Source organism: Pongo pygmaeus, chromosome 19 (genome assembly GCF_028885625.2).
Source record: "Pongo pygmaeus isolate AG05252 chromosome 19, NHGRI_mPonPyg2-v2.0_pri, whole genome shotgun sequence".
Lineage (NCBI taxonomy): Eukaryota > Metazoa > Chordata > Mammalia > Primates > Hominidae > Pongo > Pongo pygmaeus.
The window spans coordinates 1,633,480-1,646,841 of NC_072392.2; the positions used below are offsets into that span (position 1 = coordinate 1,633,480).

The 13,362-nt window shown below is 42.1% G+C and overlaps 1 protein-coding gene across 1 annotated transcript in view; it reads left to right on the forward strand.

Annotated features, from left to right (window-relative positions):
• RPA1 (replication protein A1) overlaps positions 1-13,362 on the forward strand; it is a 67,405-nt gene that overhangs the window by 14,204 nt on the left and 39,839 nt on the right. The window contains exon 5 of the mRNA XM_054459762.1: positions 9,283-9,371. Coding sequence (XP_054315737.1) covers positions 9,283-9,371 — 89 coding nt within the window. The remainder of the gene's footprint in view (positions 1-9,282; positions 9,372-13,362) is intronic.

The window sequence follows — 13,362 nt, forward strand, 5'->3', positions numbered from 1 at the left end:
GTCTCAAACTCCTGAGATCAGGCAATCTGCCCACCTCAGCCTCCCAAAGTGCTGGATTACAGGTGGCTCGCACCTGTAATCAGGTGCGAGCCACCACGCCCAGCCTCAAAAGTATCTTTTAATGAAAAGAGGTACTTTATTTTACAGCTGAAAACGATAATTATTTTGTAATGCTGCTTTGTGTATGTGTGTGTGCAATCTTGAATCTTTTGTGTTAAATGCTGTATTTAGCCAATATAGAATACATTGAACCACATGTGGTGACTCATGCCTGTAATCTCAGCACTTTTTGGGGCTAGGGTGGGAGGATTGCTTGAGGCCAGAAGTTTGAGACCAGCCTGGGTGACATAGCCAGGCCCTGTCTCTACAAAAAAAATTAAATTAGTGAGGTGTGGTGGCACACACTACAGTCCTAGCTACATGGGAGGCTGAAGTGGGAGGATTCCCTAACCCCAGGAGTTTGAGACTGCAGTGAGCTGTGATTGCACCACCGCACTCCAGCCTGGGCAGCACAGAAAGAGGTCATCTCTAAAAAAAAAAAAATTTTAAAAAAAGAATGTATTGTACATGGACAAGTTACAGCATGCTAGAGGTACAATGATGAACAGAACTGTTACTCTCATTTCTAAAAAATGACTTATTTTAGGCAAGATGCAGTGGCTCTCACCTGTCATGCCAACACTTTGGGAGACCAGGTAGGGAGGATCACTTGAGCCCAGGAGTTTGCGACCAGCCTGGACAATATGGTGAGACTTTGTCTCTATGAAAAAAAAGAAAAGTTAGCCGGGCTTCGTGGCACGTGCCTGTGGTCCCAGCTACTCGGAAGGCTGAGGAGAGACTGGCCTGAGCCCTGAGCCGTGAAGGCTGCAGTGAGCTGAGATCACGCCACTGCACTCCAGACTGGGCAATAGAGTAAGACCCTGTCTCAGAAAAGACCAAAACAACAAAAACAAAAACCAAGATGAAAAACGATCAACAATACTAAAAGGTTTAAGTAATTGGTTTTTAAAAATTCTGTTACACTGATTTTAGGACTCTTACGTTTTCTCCAGGTGTTCTTTTTTCCTACCTCTTTATCTCTATGTTGGTTGGATTTCACTCAAGAACTTTTTTTGGACTGGCTCTTTAGTGCCGTATTCCCCATTATCAGCCTGTTGGTCTTTATACTAAAATGATAGCTTGCCTGGCTGTCTATTCTTAGGTTATGTGGCTTTACCCTCAGAATTTTGTCTTCTGGCATTGAATGTGGATCTGGAGAAGTTTGTTTGTTTGTTTGTTTGTTTTTTGAGACAGAGTCTTGCTCTGTTGCCCAGGCTGGAGTGCAGTGGCGTGATTTTGGCTCACTGCAACCTCCGCCTCCTGGGTTCAAGTGATTCTCCTGCCTCAGCCTGCTGAGTAGCTGGCATTACAGACGTGCTCCACCACCATGCCCAGCTAATTTTTGTATTTTTAGTAGAGACGGGGTTTCACCATGTTGGTCAGGCTGGTGTCGAACTCCTGACCTCATGATCCACCTGCCTCAGCCTCCCAAAGTGTTGGGATTACAGGCGTGAGCCACCCCACCTGGCTGATTTGGAAAAGTCTTAAGGCCAGCCTGGTTTGATTTCTTCCCTTGTAGAAAGCTTTGCTTTTTTTTTTTTTTATTTTTACCCCCGAGACCTCACTCTGATTGCCCAGGCAGGAGTGCAGTGGCACCATCAGGGCTCACTGCAGCCTTGACCTCCCAGGCTCAGGTGATTCTCCCACCTCAGCCTCCTGAGTAGCTGGGACTACAGGCACTCACCACCATGGCCAGCTAATAAGTTTTGCTTTTTCTACCTATATTCCTGAAGATTTTTTTTTCTTTATACCTCAAATTCAGTACTTAACCAGGCTATGCCTCGATGTCAGTTGTCCATATTCTTTTTTTTTCCTGGTATGTGGTATGCTCGTTCAGTCTGCAGATTCAGTTCTTTTCAAGGAAGTTTTTCTGTGTGTTATTCTTTAATGTTGTTTTCTATTTCACTTATTGAGTCCCAGTTTTTACATACGTTGTAGATAACTGATCTCCGTATAGGTCTTTACTTTAACCTTTTTTCTGATGGATGCGTTGCCTCGCCTCGAGGTTTTCCAACATAATAGTACAGTTTTTAGTTTTCTCGCTTCTGCTCCTCAATCTTTATAAATTATTAGATGTATAATAATATTGATTTTGTTCTGTTTTTTTCTTAGCTGTTCAGTCTCCCTTTTCTTCTTAGTCTCTTGTTTTAGCTCATCTTTTGGCCGTTAATTTGTTGGATTTATATAGTCGTACTTATTTTGCCAATCTCTTTTTGAGAAGTGTCACTCCTTTTCTTGGCTTGCACTTTCTTCTAGAGTGGGTTCTTTAATCGGCTTTGCCTCCCCGTTCCTTTCCCTTCTACGCATTATTGTGTATTGTATTGTTGCTTTGTCATCATCCCTTTTTTATTTTGTTCATGCTTAACGTGGACAGTCCTGTCCAGACTTGGTATTTGCTCTGACATAGTCTAGGCTAGGTACATGTTGCCAACCTTCTCACTTGGGAGCTTTTATCTTCCACTCCAGGCTACCTTGGAGCGCTTAAGTGGTGCTTTGCAGCCACTTTTCTGTCCTCCAGGGCGTGGTTATGGGAGAGGGTGGAAGCGTTGCTGGGATTGAGTGCAGTCCTTGCTGGGAAACTTCACAGCCCACTCTCTCCAGTCACGGAGAGAGCTCCGCTCCCCTGGGCTTTGCCTGATGGCACTGCCTCAGCTTGGAGGCTTGCCTCGTATTCTTTTGTACCTCTGCTGAGAGCCTGTGTGTGTGGCTGGGTTTATTTACTCCTTGCTTTTTTGGTGACCATTCAGGTTTATTCTAAACAAGACTTGAGTAGTCATTCTTGTACTTTATCTTAATATGTTTATGCTTTTATTTCTGAATAACAGATTATTAGAATTTGTATTGTGGGGTCAAAGAACATCTGTGGAAAGTATACCAATTCTACTCATAAATATTATATAAGAGTATCTGTTGGCCAGGCACAGTGGCTCATGCCTGTAATCGCAGCACTTTGAGAGGCTGAGGTGGGGCAGATCACAAGGTCAGGAGATCGAAACCATCCTGGCCAACATGGTGAAACCCCATCTCTACTAAAAATACACAAATTAGCTGGGCGTGGTGGCAGGTGCCGCCTGTAATCTCAGCTACTCAGGAGGCTGAGGCAGGAGAATCGCTTGAACCCAGGAGGCAGAGGTTGCAGTGAGCCGAGACTCCAGCCTCGGTTACAGAGCAAGACCCCATCTCCAGAAAAAAAAAAAAACAAAAAAAAACAGTGTATCTCTGAATAGACAAATCCATAGAAACAAATTCAATGACTGGTTCTCAGGGGTGGTAGAGTGTGGAGTGACTGTCATTGTACACATGGTTTCTTTTGGCGATGACGACAATGTTCTAAAGTTAGGTAGTGGTGATGCTTGCATAACTGCGAAATGTAAAACCCATAGGATTATCCACTCTGAAAGGGTGAATTCATTATGGTATGTGAATGATATCTCAATAAACATGTTATTTAAAAAGAAGTGTTTGCCATTAAGCTTGTCAACATACTGTGTATTAGTAATATTTTAAAAAATAATTATCAGCCAGGCACGGTGGCTCATGCCTGTAATCCCAGCACTTTGGGAGGCCGAGGCAGGCAGATCACCTGAGGTCAGGAGTTTGAGACCAGCCTGGTCAACATGGTGAAACCCCGTCTCTACTAAAAATACAAAAATTAGCCGGGCATGGTGGTGCACACCTGTAATCCCAGCTACCCAGGAGGCTGAGGCAGAGAATTGCTTGAACCCGGGAGGCAGAGATTGCAGTGAGTCAAGATTGCGCCATGGTACTCCATCCTGGGTGACAAGCTTTTCTTGCCCAGGCTGGAGTGCAATGGTGCCATCTTGGCTCACTGCAACCTCTGCCTCCTGGGTTCAAGCAATTCTCTGCCTCAGCCTCATGGGTAGCTGGGATTACAGATGCGTGCCACCATGCCTGGCTACTTTTTTTGTATTTTTAGTAGAGACGGGGTTTCACCATCTTGGCCAGGCTAGTCTTAAACTCCTGACCTTGTGATCCACCCGCCTCAGCCTCCCAAAGTCCTGGGATTACAGGTGTGAGCCACCGCACCCAGCCTGTTCCTTTTTATGGCAGAATAATCCTCTGTTGTCTAGATACATCACATTTTGTGTATCTATTCGTTAGTTGATGGGCATTCAGATTGTTTCTACCTGCTTGCTATTACTAATAATTCTATGAACATTTGTGTACAAGTTTTTTGTGGACAGATGTTTCCATTTCTTTTATAGATAATCTGTCTAGGAAAGGAATTGCTAGGCTAAATGGTCACTTTACGGTTAACTTTTTGAGGAACTCCCAAGCTATTGTTCAAAGTGTATACACCAGTTTACCTCCCTGCCAACAGCGCGAGTGTGGAGTTTCTCCCCGTTCTTGCCAGTACTTCAAATTATACTCCATAGAGTTTCAGTTAAACTTCTCTGTAGACTATTTAGTAATTTATAGACAATGTCTTTCTTTACTTTTTCCCTCCAAATTTTTGTTGGCTGTTGTTTTTTTTTTTTTTTTTTTTCTTGAGATGGAGTCTCGCTCTGTCGCCCAGGCTGGAGTGCAGTGGTGCGATCTCGGCTCACTGCAAGCTCTGCCTCCCGGGTTCACGCCATTCTCCTGCCTCAGCCTCCCGAGTAGCTGGGACTACAGGCGCCCACCACCACGCCCGGCTAATTTTTTGTATTTTTAGTAGAGACGGGGTTTCACTGTGTTAGCCAGGATGATCTCGATCTCCTGACCTCGTGATCCGCCTGCCTCGGCCTCCCAAAGTGTTGGAATTACAGGCGTGAGCCACTGCGCCCGGCCTGTTGGCTGTTCTTATATTTATTCCTCCATATGAATTTTAGAGTTGCCAAGCCCAAAATACCAAGCAGCCAGGCACAGTAGTTCACACCTGGAATCCCAGCACTTTGGGAGGCTGAGTAGTTCACACCTGTAATCTCAGCACTTTGGGAAGCTGAGGTGGGAGAGCTGCTTGAGCCCAGGAGTTTGAGACCAGCCTGAGCAGCATAGGGAGACCCTGTCTCTACGAAAAATCTGAAAATTAGCCGGGTGCGGTGGTGCATGCCTGTGATGCCAGCTACTCAGGAGGCTGAGGTGGGAAGATTGTTTGAGTCCCACAAGTCAAGGCTGCAGTGAGCTGTGATAGTGCCACTGCATTCTAGCCTGGGCGACAGAGAGCAAGACCTTGTCTCAAAAATAAATAAAAAAGCAAGCAAAAGTCTTGTTGGAATACAAATAACTTTCTTAATTTTAGATAATATTTGATATTAAGTCTTTTCATCCAAGAAAATAGTATGTGTCCATTTGGTTTCAGGTTTTCTAGATACGCAATTGCATTATCTCCTTATTCTCTTTTTTTTTTTTTTTGAGATGGAGTTTCACTCTTGTTGCCCAGGCTGGAGTGCAGTGGCACAATCTCAGCTCACCGCAACCTCCACCTCCCGGGTTCAAGCGATTCTCCTGCCTCAGCCTCCCGAGTAGCTGGAATTACAGGCATGTGCCACCACACCCGGCTAATTTTTTTGTATTTTTAGTAGAGACGGGGTTTTACCATGTTAGCCAGGATGGTCTCGATCTTCTGACCTCGTGATCTGCCTGCCTCGGCCTCCCAAAGTGCTGGAATTACAGGCGTGAGCCACCGCACCCCGCATTCCTTATTCTCATATTTGTCATTTTGTTGTTTTTTTTAATTTTACTATATGGACAGCACTGTCAAAACTTTGTTGGACGATGGTAACGTCAGCAGTTGCCTGATTTTCATGGAAATGCTTTTGGTTTCACTGTTCAATGCAGTGTTGATCGTGGAAAAACACGCAGTTTACCATGTGCAGGTTTTTTTAAGTCCTCAGGATTTCATCAGAAATGGCTCGTAAATTCTTTCAAAGCTTTTACTACATCTTGATAATGATCATATTTGTTTTTAATCCATTAACATAATGAACTATTTTAATAGATTATCTAGGCTGGACGTGGTGGCTCATGCCTGTAATCTCAACACTTTGGGAGGCCGAGGTGGGTGGATCACTTGAGGTCAGGAGTTCGAGACCAGCCTGGCCAACGTGGTGAAACCCCGTCTGTACTGAAAATACAAAAATTAGCTAGGCGTGGGGGCGGATGCCTATAGTCCCAGCTACTCGGGAGGCTGAGGCAGGAGAATCACTTGAACCTGGGACATGGAGGTTGCAGTGAGTTGAGATCGCCCCACTGCACTCTAGCCTGGGTAACAGGGCAAGACTCCATCTCAAAAAAAAAAAAAAAGATTGCCTAATATTCAACTCTTGTTTCATTCTTGTGATAAATCCTGCCTTAAAAAAATAATCCTAGGGTAGGCTGGTGGCTCACGCCTGTAATCCCAGCACCTTGGGAGGCCAAGGCAGGTGGATCACCTGAGGTGAGGAGTTCAAGACCAGCCTGGCTGGCCAACATGGTGAAACACCGTCTCTACTGAAAATACAAAAATTAGCCAGGCATGGTGGCACACGCCTAATAGTCCCAGCTACTCGGGAGGCTGAGTCAGGAGAATCACTTGAAACCAGGAGGTGGAGGTTGCAGTGAGTTGAGATCGCCCCACTGTACTCTAGCCTGGGTGACAGAGCAAGACTCCGTCTCAAAAAAAAAAAAAGATTGCCTAATAATTCAACTCTTGTTTCATTCTTGCAATAAATCCTGCCTTAAAAAAAAAAAAATCCTAGGCAGTGCTGGTGGCTCATGCCTGTAATCCCAGCACTTCGGGAGGCTGAGGCAGGTGGATCACCTGAGGTCGGGAGTTTGAGACCAGCCTGGCCAACATGGTGAAACCCTGTCTCTACTAAAAATACAAAAATTAGCCAGGTGTGCTGGCGGGCGCCTGTAATCCCAGCTACTCAAGAGTCCAAGGCAGGAAGATTGCTTGAACCTGGGAGGCGGAGGTTGTAGTGAGCTGAGACTGTGCCACTGCGCTCCAGCCTGAGTGACAGAGTGAGACTCTCTCAAAAAAAAAAAATTAGAAGAAGAATTCTCTTAGCTTGCTAATTTTCTTTCTCTTTTATTTTTTAAAATCTTTTTTCTGGAAAACTTTAAACATCTACAAACGTAGACAGAATACACAGTAGTCTGATGAGTCCCCATTTAGCCCATCATTCAGCTCCAAATTGTCATCTGTTGTCCAGTTTTGCTCTATCTCCATCCTTTCAACGTCCACCCTCCTCTGTAATTTTGAAGTAAATCTCAGACATCATATTATTTCATCCATAAATATTTTAGTATGTATTTTTGAAAGATAAAAACTCTTAAAAAGACACTATCCCATTTCACACCTAAAATAACAAATACCCTGTCAGTGTTGTATTTCCAACTTGTCGTGTGTGTGCGTGTGTATGTGCGTGTGCGTATGTGTGTCCGCACAATCTATATGAATCAGAATCCAAAATAAGGTTCTTGTGACAGTAGATTGATGGTCTGTTAAGTCTCTCTGAATCTGTAGGCTCCGCGTCTGCCTTTTTTCTCCTTTACTGTTTATTTGCTGAAGAAACCAGGTCATTTATCCTTCACCTTGCGCAGTTTCCCCCAGTCTGGATTTGGCTGATCGCATCCCTGTAAAGTCACTTAATGTGTCCTTGTCATCTGTATTCTCTGTAAGTGGATATTAGTGTATTCTTTTAATATGCTGCTAGGTTCGTCTTGCTGATATTTAGGATTTATGGGATATTGCAGGATGAAATTAGTTTTGGTTTTGTGTGTGTGTTTTGTCTTAGGTTTTAGTATTAGAGTCATACTAAATGATTCATAAGCCTTCTATTTTTATATGTTCTGGAGTGATTTGTATAATTTTGGAAAGTAGTTAAATATCTGCCACTAAGTATCTATCAGATAGTTATTACAGGGAATCTAGATACCATTTTCAGGAACAGATAATTTCAGGCTTATCTGATGTGAAACCTGATAAGGGTAGCACACACCGATTGATTGTATGTAAAAATCCAAATTATAGCAGTCAGACCATTTAAAACAAACGATTGATTGTAAGTAAAAATCCAAAAACAGCAGTCAGACCATTTAAAGTGTAAAATGTTATGAAATTGGGTAGATTATTGCTTAAATATTGCTCTAGGCCCGTTTCTTCAGCTCCCCTGCCACTAACCTCATTCAGGCCTCTGTCATTTTATCTCTTCTCTTGGTCTCCCTGCCTCCAGTCGTGTTCCCATTAAATTCCTTCTTCGTGTTTCAGTTCTTTTTAAAATGCAGACATTGTGATATGCTCATCAAGTATGTATTGAGCAACAACTGTGGGCCATTTGCTTCATTAAGCACTGAGGGATACCTGTCTTTATTGACAGTACAGTCTAGTAGGAGAGATAGAGAATAATAAAATAATCACTAATGAACATATAATTAAGATGGAGCAGAGTGTTCTGAAGGAAAGAAATCAAGGCTGTAGGAAAGACTAGAACAAAGCAACTTGATCTCAACTAGAGATTAAGGAAGTGTCTCTTGAAGTGATGTTTGAGATGAGCTAAAAAATGAGTATTAGATGAGGCAAAATGAGAAGGAACACAACACCGCAATCTCAGAGCAGCAGGGACAAAGGCCTTGTGGCAAGAGGGACTGTCGCATGTGGTGGAACTGAAAGAAAACAGGAAGGCCAGAGGGCAGAGGCCAGAGGGCAGAGGGCAGGGCAGCAGCGCGGGAGGGGGGTTAGCAAGGCCAGGCCAGGCAAGCCATGGCCGGAGTTTTTCTTTGTGGCCTAAGGTCATTGGGAAGTTATCACAAGGTTTTAATCAGAGTTAAAAAGCAAAAGAACTGTAAGTTCTTAAAAATGGGTCATAATTACATTTTTAAAAATATCTATTGTCATAATTGGTTTTCACTGGGAAAAAGTCATTGTTGAGATAAGTATGTGTTTCTGAAAACAGGTCATCTCTTTTTATGCCATATATTCTTGTGTTTAGTAATCTAAATTCTTACCGTGTCGGTTGCTCCTTGAAGATACAGTGCGTAGCGAGAACACTGCATTTTAATTAAGGAACTAGTTGGGAACTGAAAACCCTGCAATCACTTGATAATGATGCGGCGAACGATGAAGAGAAATATTTATGTAAACAGATGACAAACGGAAAATAGTTCATCACAATGATCACTGGGGAAAGCATTTTGAGTAGCTTATCATTTAAACGGAGTTTGTTTTTCTAACCTGTTTCTGTTTGTCTGCTTTTGCAGGAGAGTAGTTATCTTGATGGAATTAGAAGTTTTGAAGTCAGCTGAAGTAGTTGGAGTGAAGATTGGCAATCCAGTGCCCTATAATGAAGGTAAAATGCTTTGGCGTAGGTTGTGGCACTCAGCTGAATACCTCTTTATATATTTGGAGTTCTACCTTTTGGATTCAGTTTGACTTGTTAGTGTTAATAAAATGATAGTGATTCTGAGGTCTAGGAACCAGGCTATTCTGTCAGGCTTTTTCAATTCTAAAGAAATGATGTATGAAGAAAGGGCACAATTAGAAAGCAATGGACAAATGGGCTGGGTGCATGGTGGCTCACACCTGTAATCCCAGCACTTTGGGAGGCCAAAGCGGGTAGATAACTTGACGTCAGGAGTTCGAGACCAGTCTGGCCAGCATGGCAAAACCCCATCTCTACTAAAAATACAAAAAGTAGCTAGGCATAGAGGCCCGTGCCTATAATCCCAGCTACTCAGGAGGCTGAGGCAGGGAAATCGCTTGAACCCAGGAGATGGAGATTTCAGTGAGCCGAGATCGTGCCACTGCACTCTAGCCTGGGCAACAGAGCGAGACTCTGTCTCAAAAAAAGTAAGAAAGTAATGGACAAAGATTCAGTTATACTAGACTAAAAAAAAATCTAGGATATCACAGTGATATAGGATACTATAGGATATCTGTAATATTAATGAGAAACGTGTTTTCCTAAGATTTATCTTATGTACACTTTTGTTTTTTGAAAGCGTGAAGCATGCAGTCTGTACTCCTGTGATAACACTCACCGCACTGGTGGCTTTTAGAATTATCTCTATTTACTGACAAGCCAGGAGTAAACTGTGTGAAGGTAGAGATCATGCTTGTTCTAGTGCCTAACTTGAGGCTGGCGTTTAGTAAGTATTTGTTGAAACAAGTTGAATATATAACCTTGTTTTACTGTGATTATCTCTTGATGGTGAAATGACTAATGATTTAATTTTCTCATGAAAATGTATAGAAAAGCACAATGAAATAAAAGTCCATTTTTTCTTTGCATCCTAAAAGAAGCTGAAAAAAAAAATCATTACTTTAGACAATTCTAGAGAAAGGCAAAAAGCATCTTCAAATCACTGGCCCCATTAAAGGAAAGCATTGTTTGCCGTTACACCAAGTCAAAAAATAAAAGCCTCACTTGACACCAAAATAAATTTGAGATGTATTTTTTCAAGTTAGAAAATGAAACCATCAAAAATCAAGAGGAAGAGGCTGCACAAATAGATTGGAATAATTCACAATGAATATTTGATTACATTGAAATTTTAAAATTCATATTAAAAATAGGAAACCAGGCACGGTGCCTCACACCTGTAATCCCTGCACTTCAGGAGGCTGAGGTGGAAGAACTGCTTTGAGTCCAGTAGGACGAGACCAGCCTGGGCGACACAGGAAGACCCCATCTCTGCAATAATTTTTTAAAAACTTAGCCAGGTGTGGTGGCTCACACCTGTAGTCTCAGCTACTTGGGAGGATGAGGTGGGGGGATTACTTGAGCCTGGGAGGTTGAGGCTGCAGTGAGCTGTGATGGCACCACTGCCCTCCAGCCTGGGGACACAGCAAGTGTTCGCTATTCCCCACTGCAAAAAATTAAAAGTGTGTAAACTTAAACTAGGATAACATATTTGCAACTCATAGGATTGACAAAGGGTTACTATCTTTACTGTTTATTGAATTTTTTACATATTAAGGAATAAAGTACTTCATTAGCAAAGCAGGCATTGGAGAAAAATAGATGGTTCACTATAGAAGGAAAACAAATGGCTAATACATTAGAAAACATCTTCAGCCTTGCCCGTTATCTTTGTCTTGTTCCTGATCTCAGGGAGAAAGCATTCAGACTTTCACCATTAAATGTCATGTTAACTGTAGGGTTTTCTTAGAGTCTTTTTATCAGAAATAAAGAAGTTTATTTCTGTTCCTAGTTGCTGAGGGCTTTCATCAGAAATGGATGGTGAGTTTTGTCAAATGCTTTTTCTGTGCTTGCTGATGATCTGATGATCATGTGGTTTTCTTTGTTAGTTAATGTGGTGAGTTACATGGATTGATTTTTTTTTTTTTTTTTTTCTTTTTGAGACAGTCTCATTGCATCACCCAGGCTGGAGTGCAGTGGTGCCTTCTCGGCTCACTGCAACTTCCGCCTCCCGGATTCAAGTGATTCTTGTGCCTCAGCCTCAGAGTAGCTGGGATTACAGGTGTATGACACCACACCTGGCTAAAAATTTGTGTGTGTGTATGTTTGTGTGTGTGTTTAGTAGAGACGGGGTTTTGCCATGTTGGCCGGGCTGGTCTCAAACTCCTGACCTCAAGTGGTCCACCCACCTGGGCCTCCCAAAGTGCTGGGATTACATTGCGCTCAGCCACGTTGATTGGTTTTTGAGTGCTAAACCAGTCTGGGATCTCTGGGATAAGTCTACGTCATGATGTATTATTCTTTTTACATATTGTTGGATTTGATTTGCTACATCCATTTGATTTGATTTACTTTGTTTAGAATTTTTGTATCGGTATTCACGAGAGATATTTTTCTTTAGTTTTCTTTTCTTGTTACATCTCTGATTTCGCTATGTGAGTAACCCTGACCTTATGGAATAAGTTGGGAAGTGTTCCGTCTTAAATTTTCTGCAGCAGTTTGTGTAGACTTGGTATTACTTCTTCCTTAGATGTTCAGTTGAATTCACCAGTGAAGCCATCTGGGCCTGATATATATATTTTTTTTTACGGAAAAGTCTTAAACTGTAAGTTCAGTTTCTTTAATAGAGAGATACAGGGTTATTCAGGCAACCTTCTTGAGTAGACTTTGGTAGATTATGTGCTTCAAGGAATTTAATTTCATTTAAGTTCTTGAGTTTATTAGTCTATAGAAATATAAATATTCTAAACACCCCAATTATTAGAAATTATCAGATAGATTTAAAAAATATATTTCGAGCCGGGTGTGGTGGCTCACACTTGTAATCCCAACATCTTGGGAGAACGAGGCAAGCCGATTACTTGCGCTCAGGAGTTCAAGACCAGCCTGCGCAACATGATGAAACCCAGTCTCTACCAAAAATACAAAAAATTAGCTGGATGTGGTGGCACTCCTGCACGTGTGGTCCCAGCTACCTGAGCCCGGGAGCTGGAGGTTGCAGTAAGCCGAGATGGCACCAGTGCACTCCAGCCTGGGTGACAGAGCGAGACCCCATTAAAAAAAAAAAAAAATGCCAGGTGCTGTGGCTCACGCCCGTAATCCCAACGCTTTGGGAGGCTGAGGCGGGCAGATCACGAGGTCAGGAGTTGGAGACCAGCCTGGCCAATATGGTGAAACCCCGTCTCTACTGAAAAAATACAAAGATTATCTAGGCATAGTGGCATGCACCTGCAGTCCCAGCTACTCATGAGGCTGAGGCAGGAGAATCACTTGAACCCGGGAGGCAAAGGTTGCAGTGAGCCAAGATCATGCCAGTGCACTCCAGCTGGGCCGATAGAATGAGACTCTGTCTCAAAAAACAAAACAAAACAAAACTATATATAGTTTTTATTTATTTAATTAATTTAATTTTTATTTTTATTTAATTTTTGTTTTTTAAATTTACTTTTTTTATTTAATTTTTTATATTTTTAGTAGAGACAGGATTTTGCCGTGTTGGCCAGGCTGGTCTCGAACTCCTGCCTTCAAGTGATCTGCCTGCCTCAGCCTCCCAAAGTGCTGGAATTATAGCATATACATGTTATATAACATACATATATGTTTCCTTGTTATCCTTTGAGTGTCTGTAGAATTTGAGAGTTTCATCAATTTTATTGATCTCAAAGGAGCAACTTTTGGTTTTATTGATTTTCTCTTATGTTTTGTATTCTATTGATTTATGCTTTTGATCTTTAATATTTTCTTCTAGTTTGGGTTTTGTATTTTTTTTTCTCGTTTCTTAAGGTAGAAGCCGAATTCATTGACTTGAGATATTTTTTTCTAACATAGGCATGTAGCATTATAAATTTGCCCTTAGCTACTGCTTTAATAGTATCCAGCAAATTTGGATATGTTATATTCTCATTCATATTCAATTCAT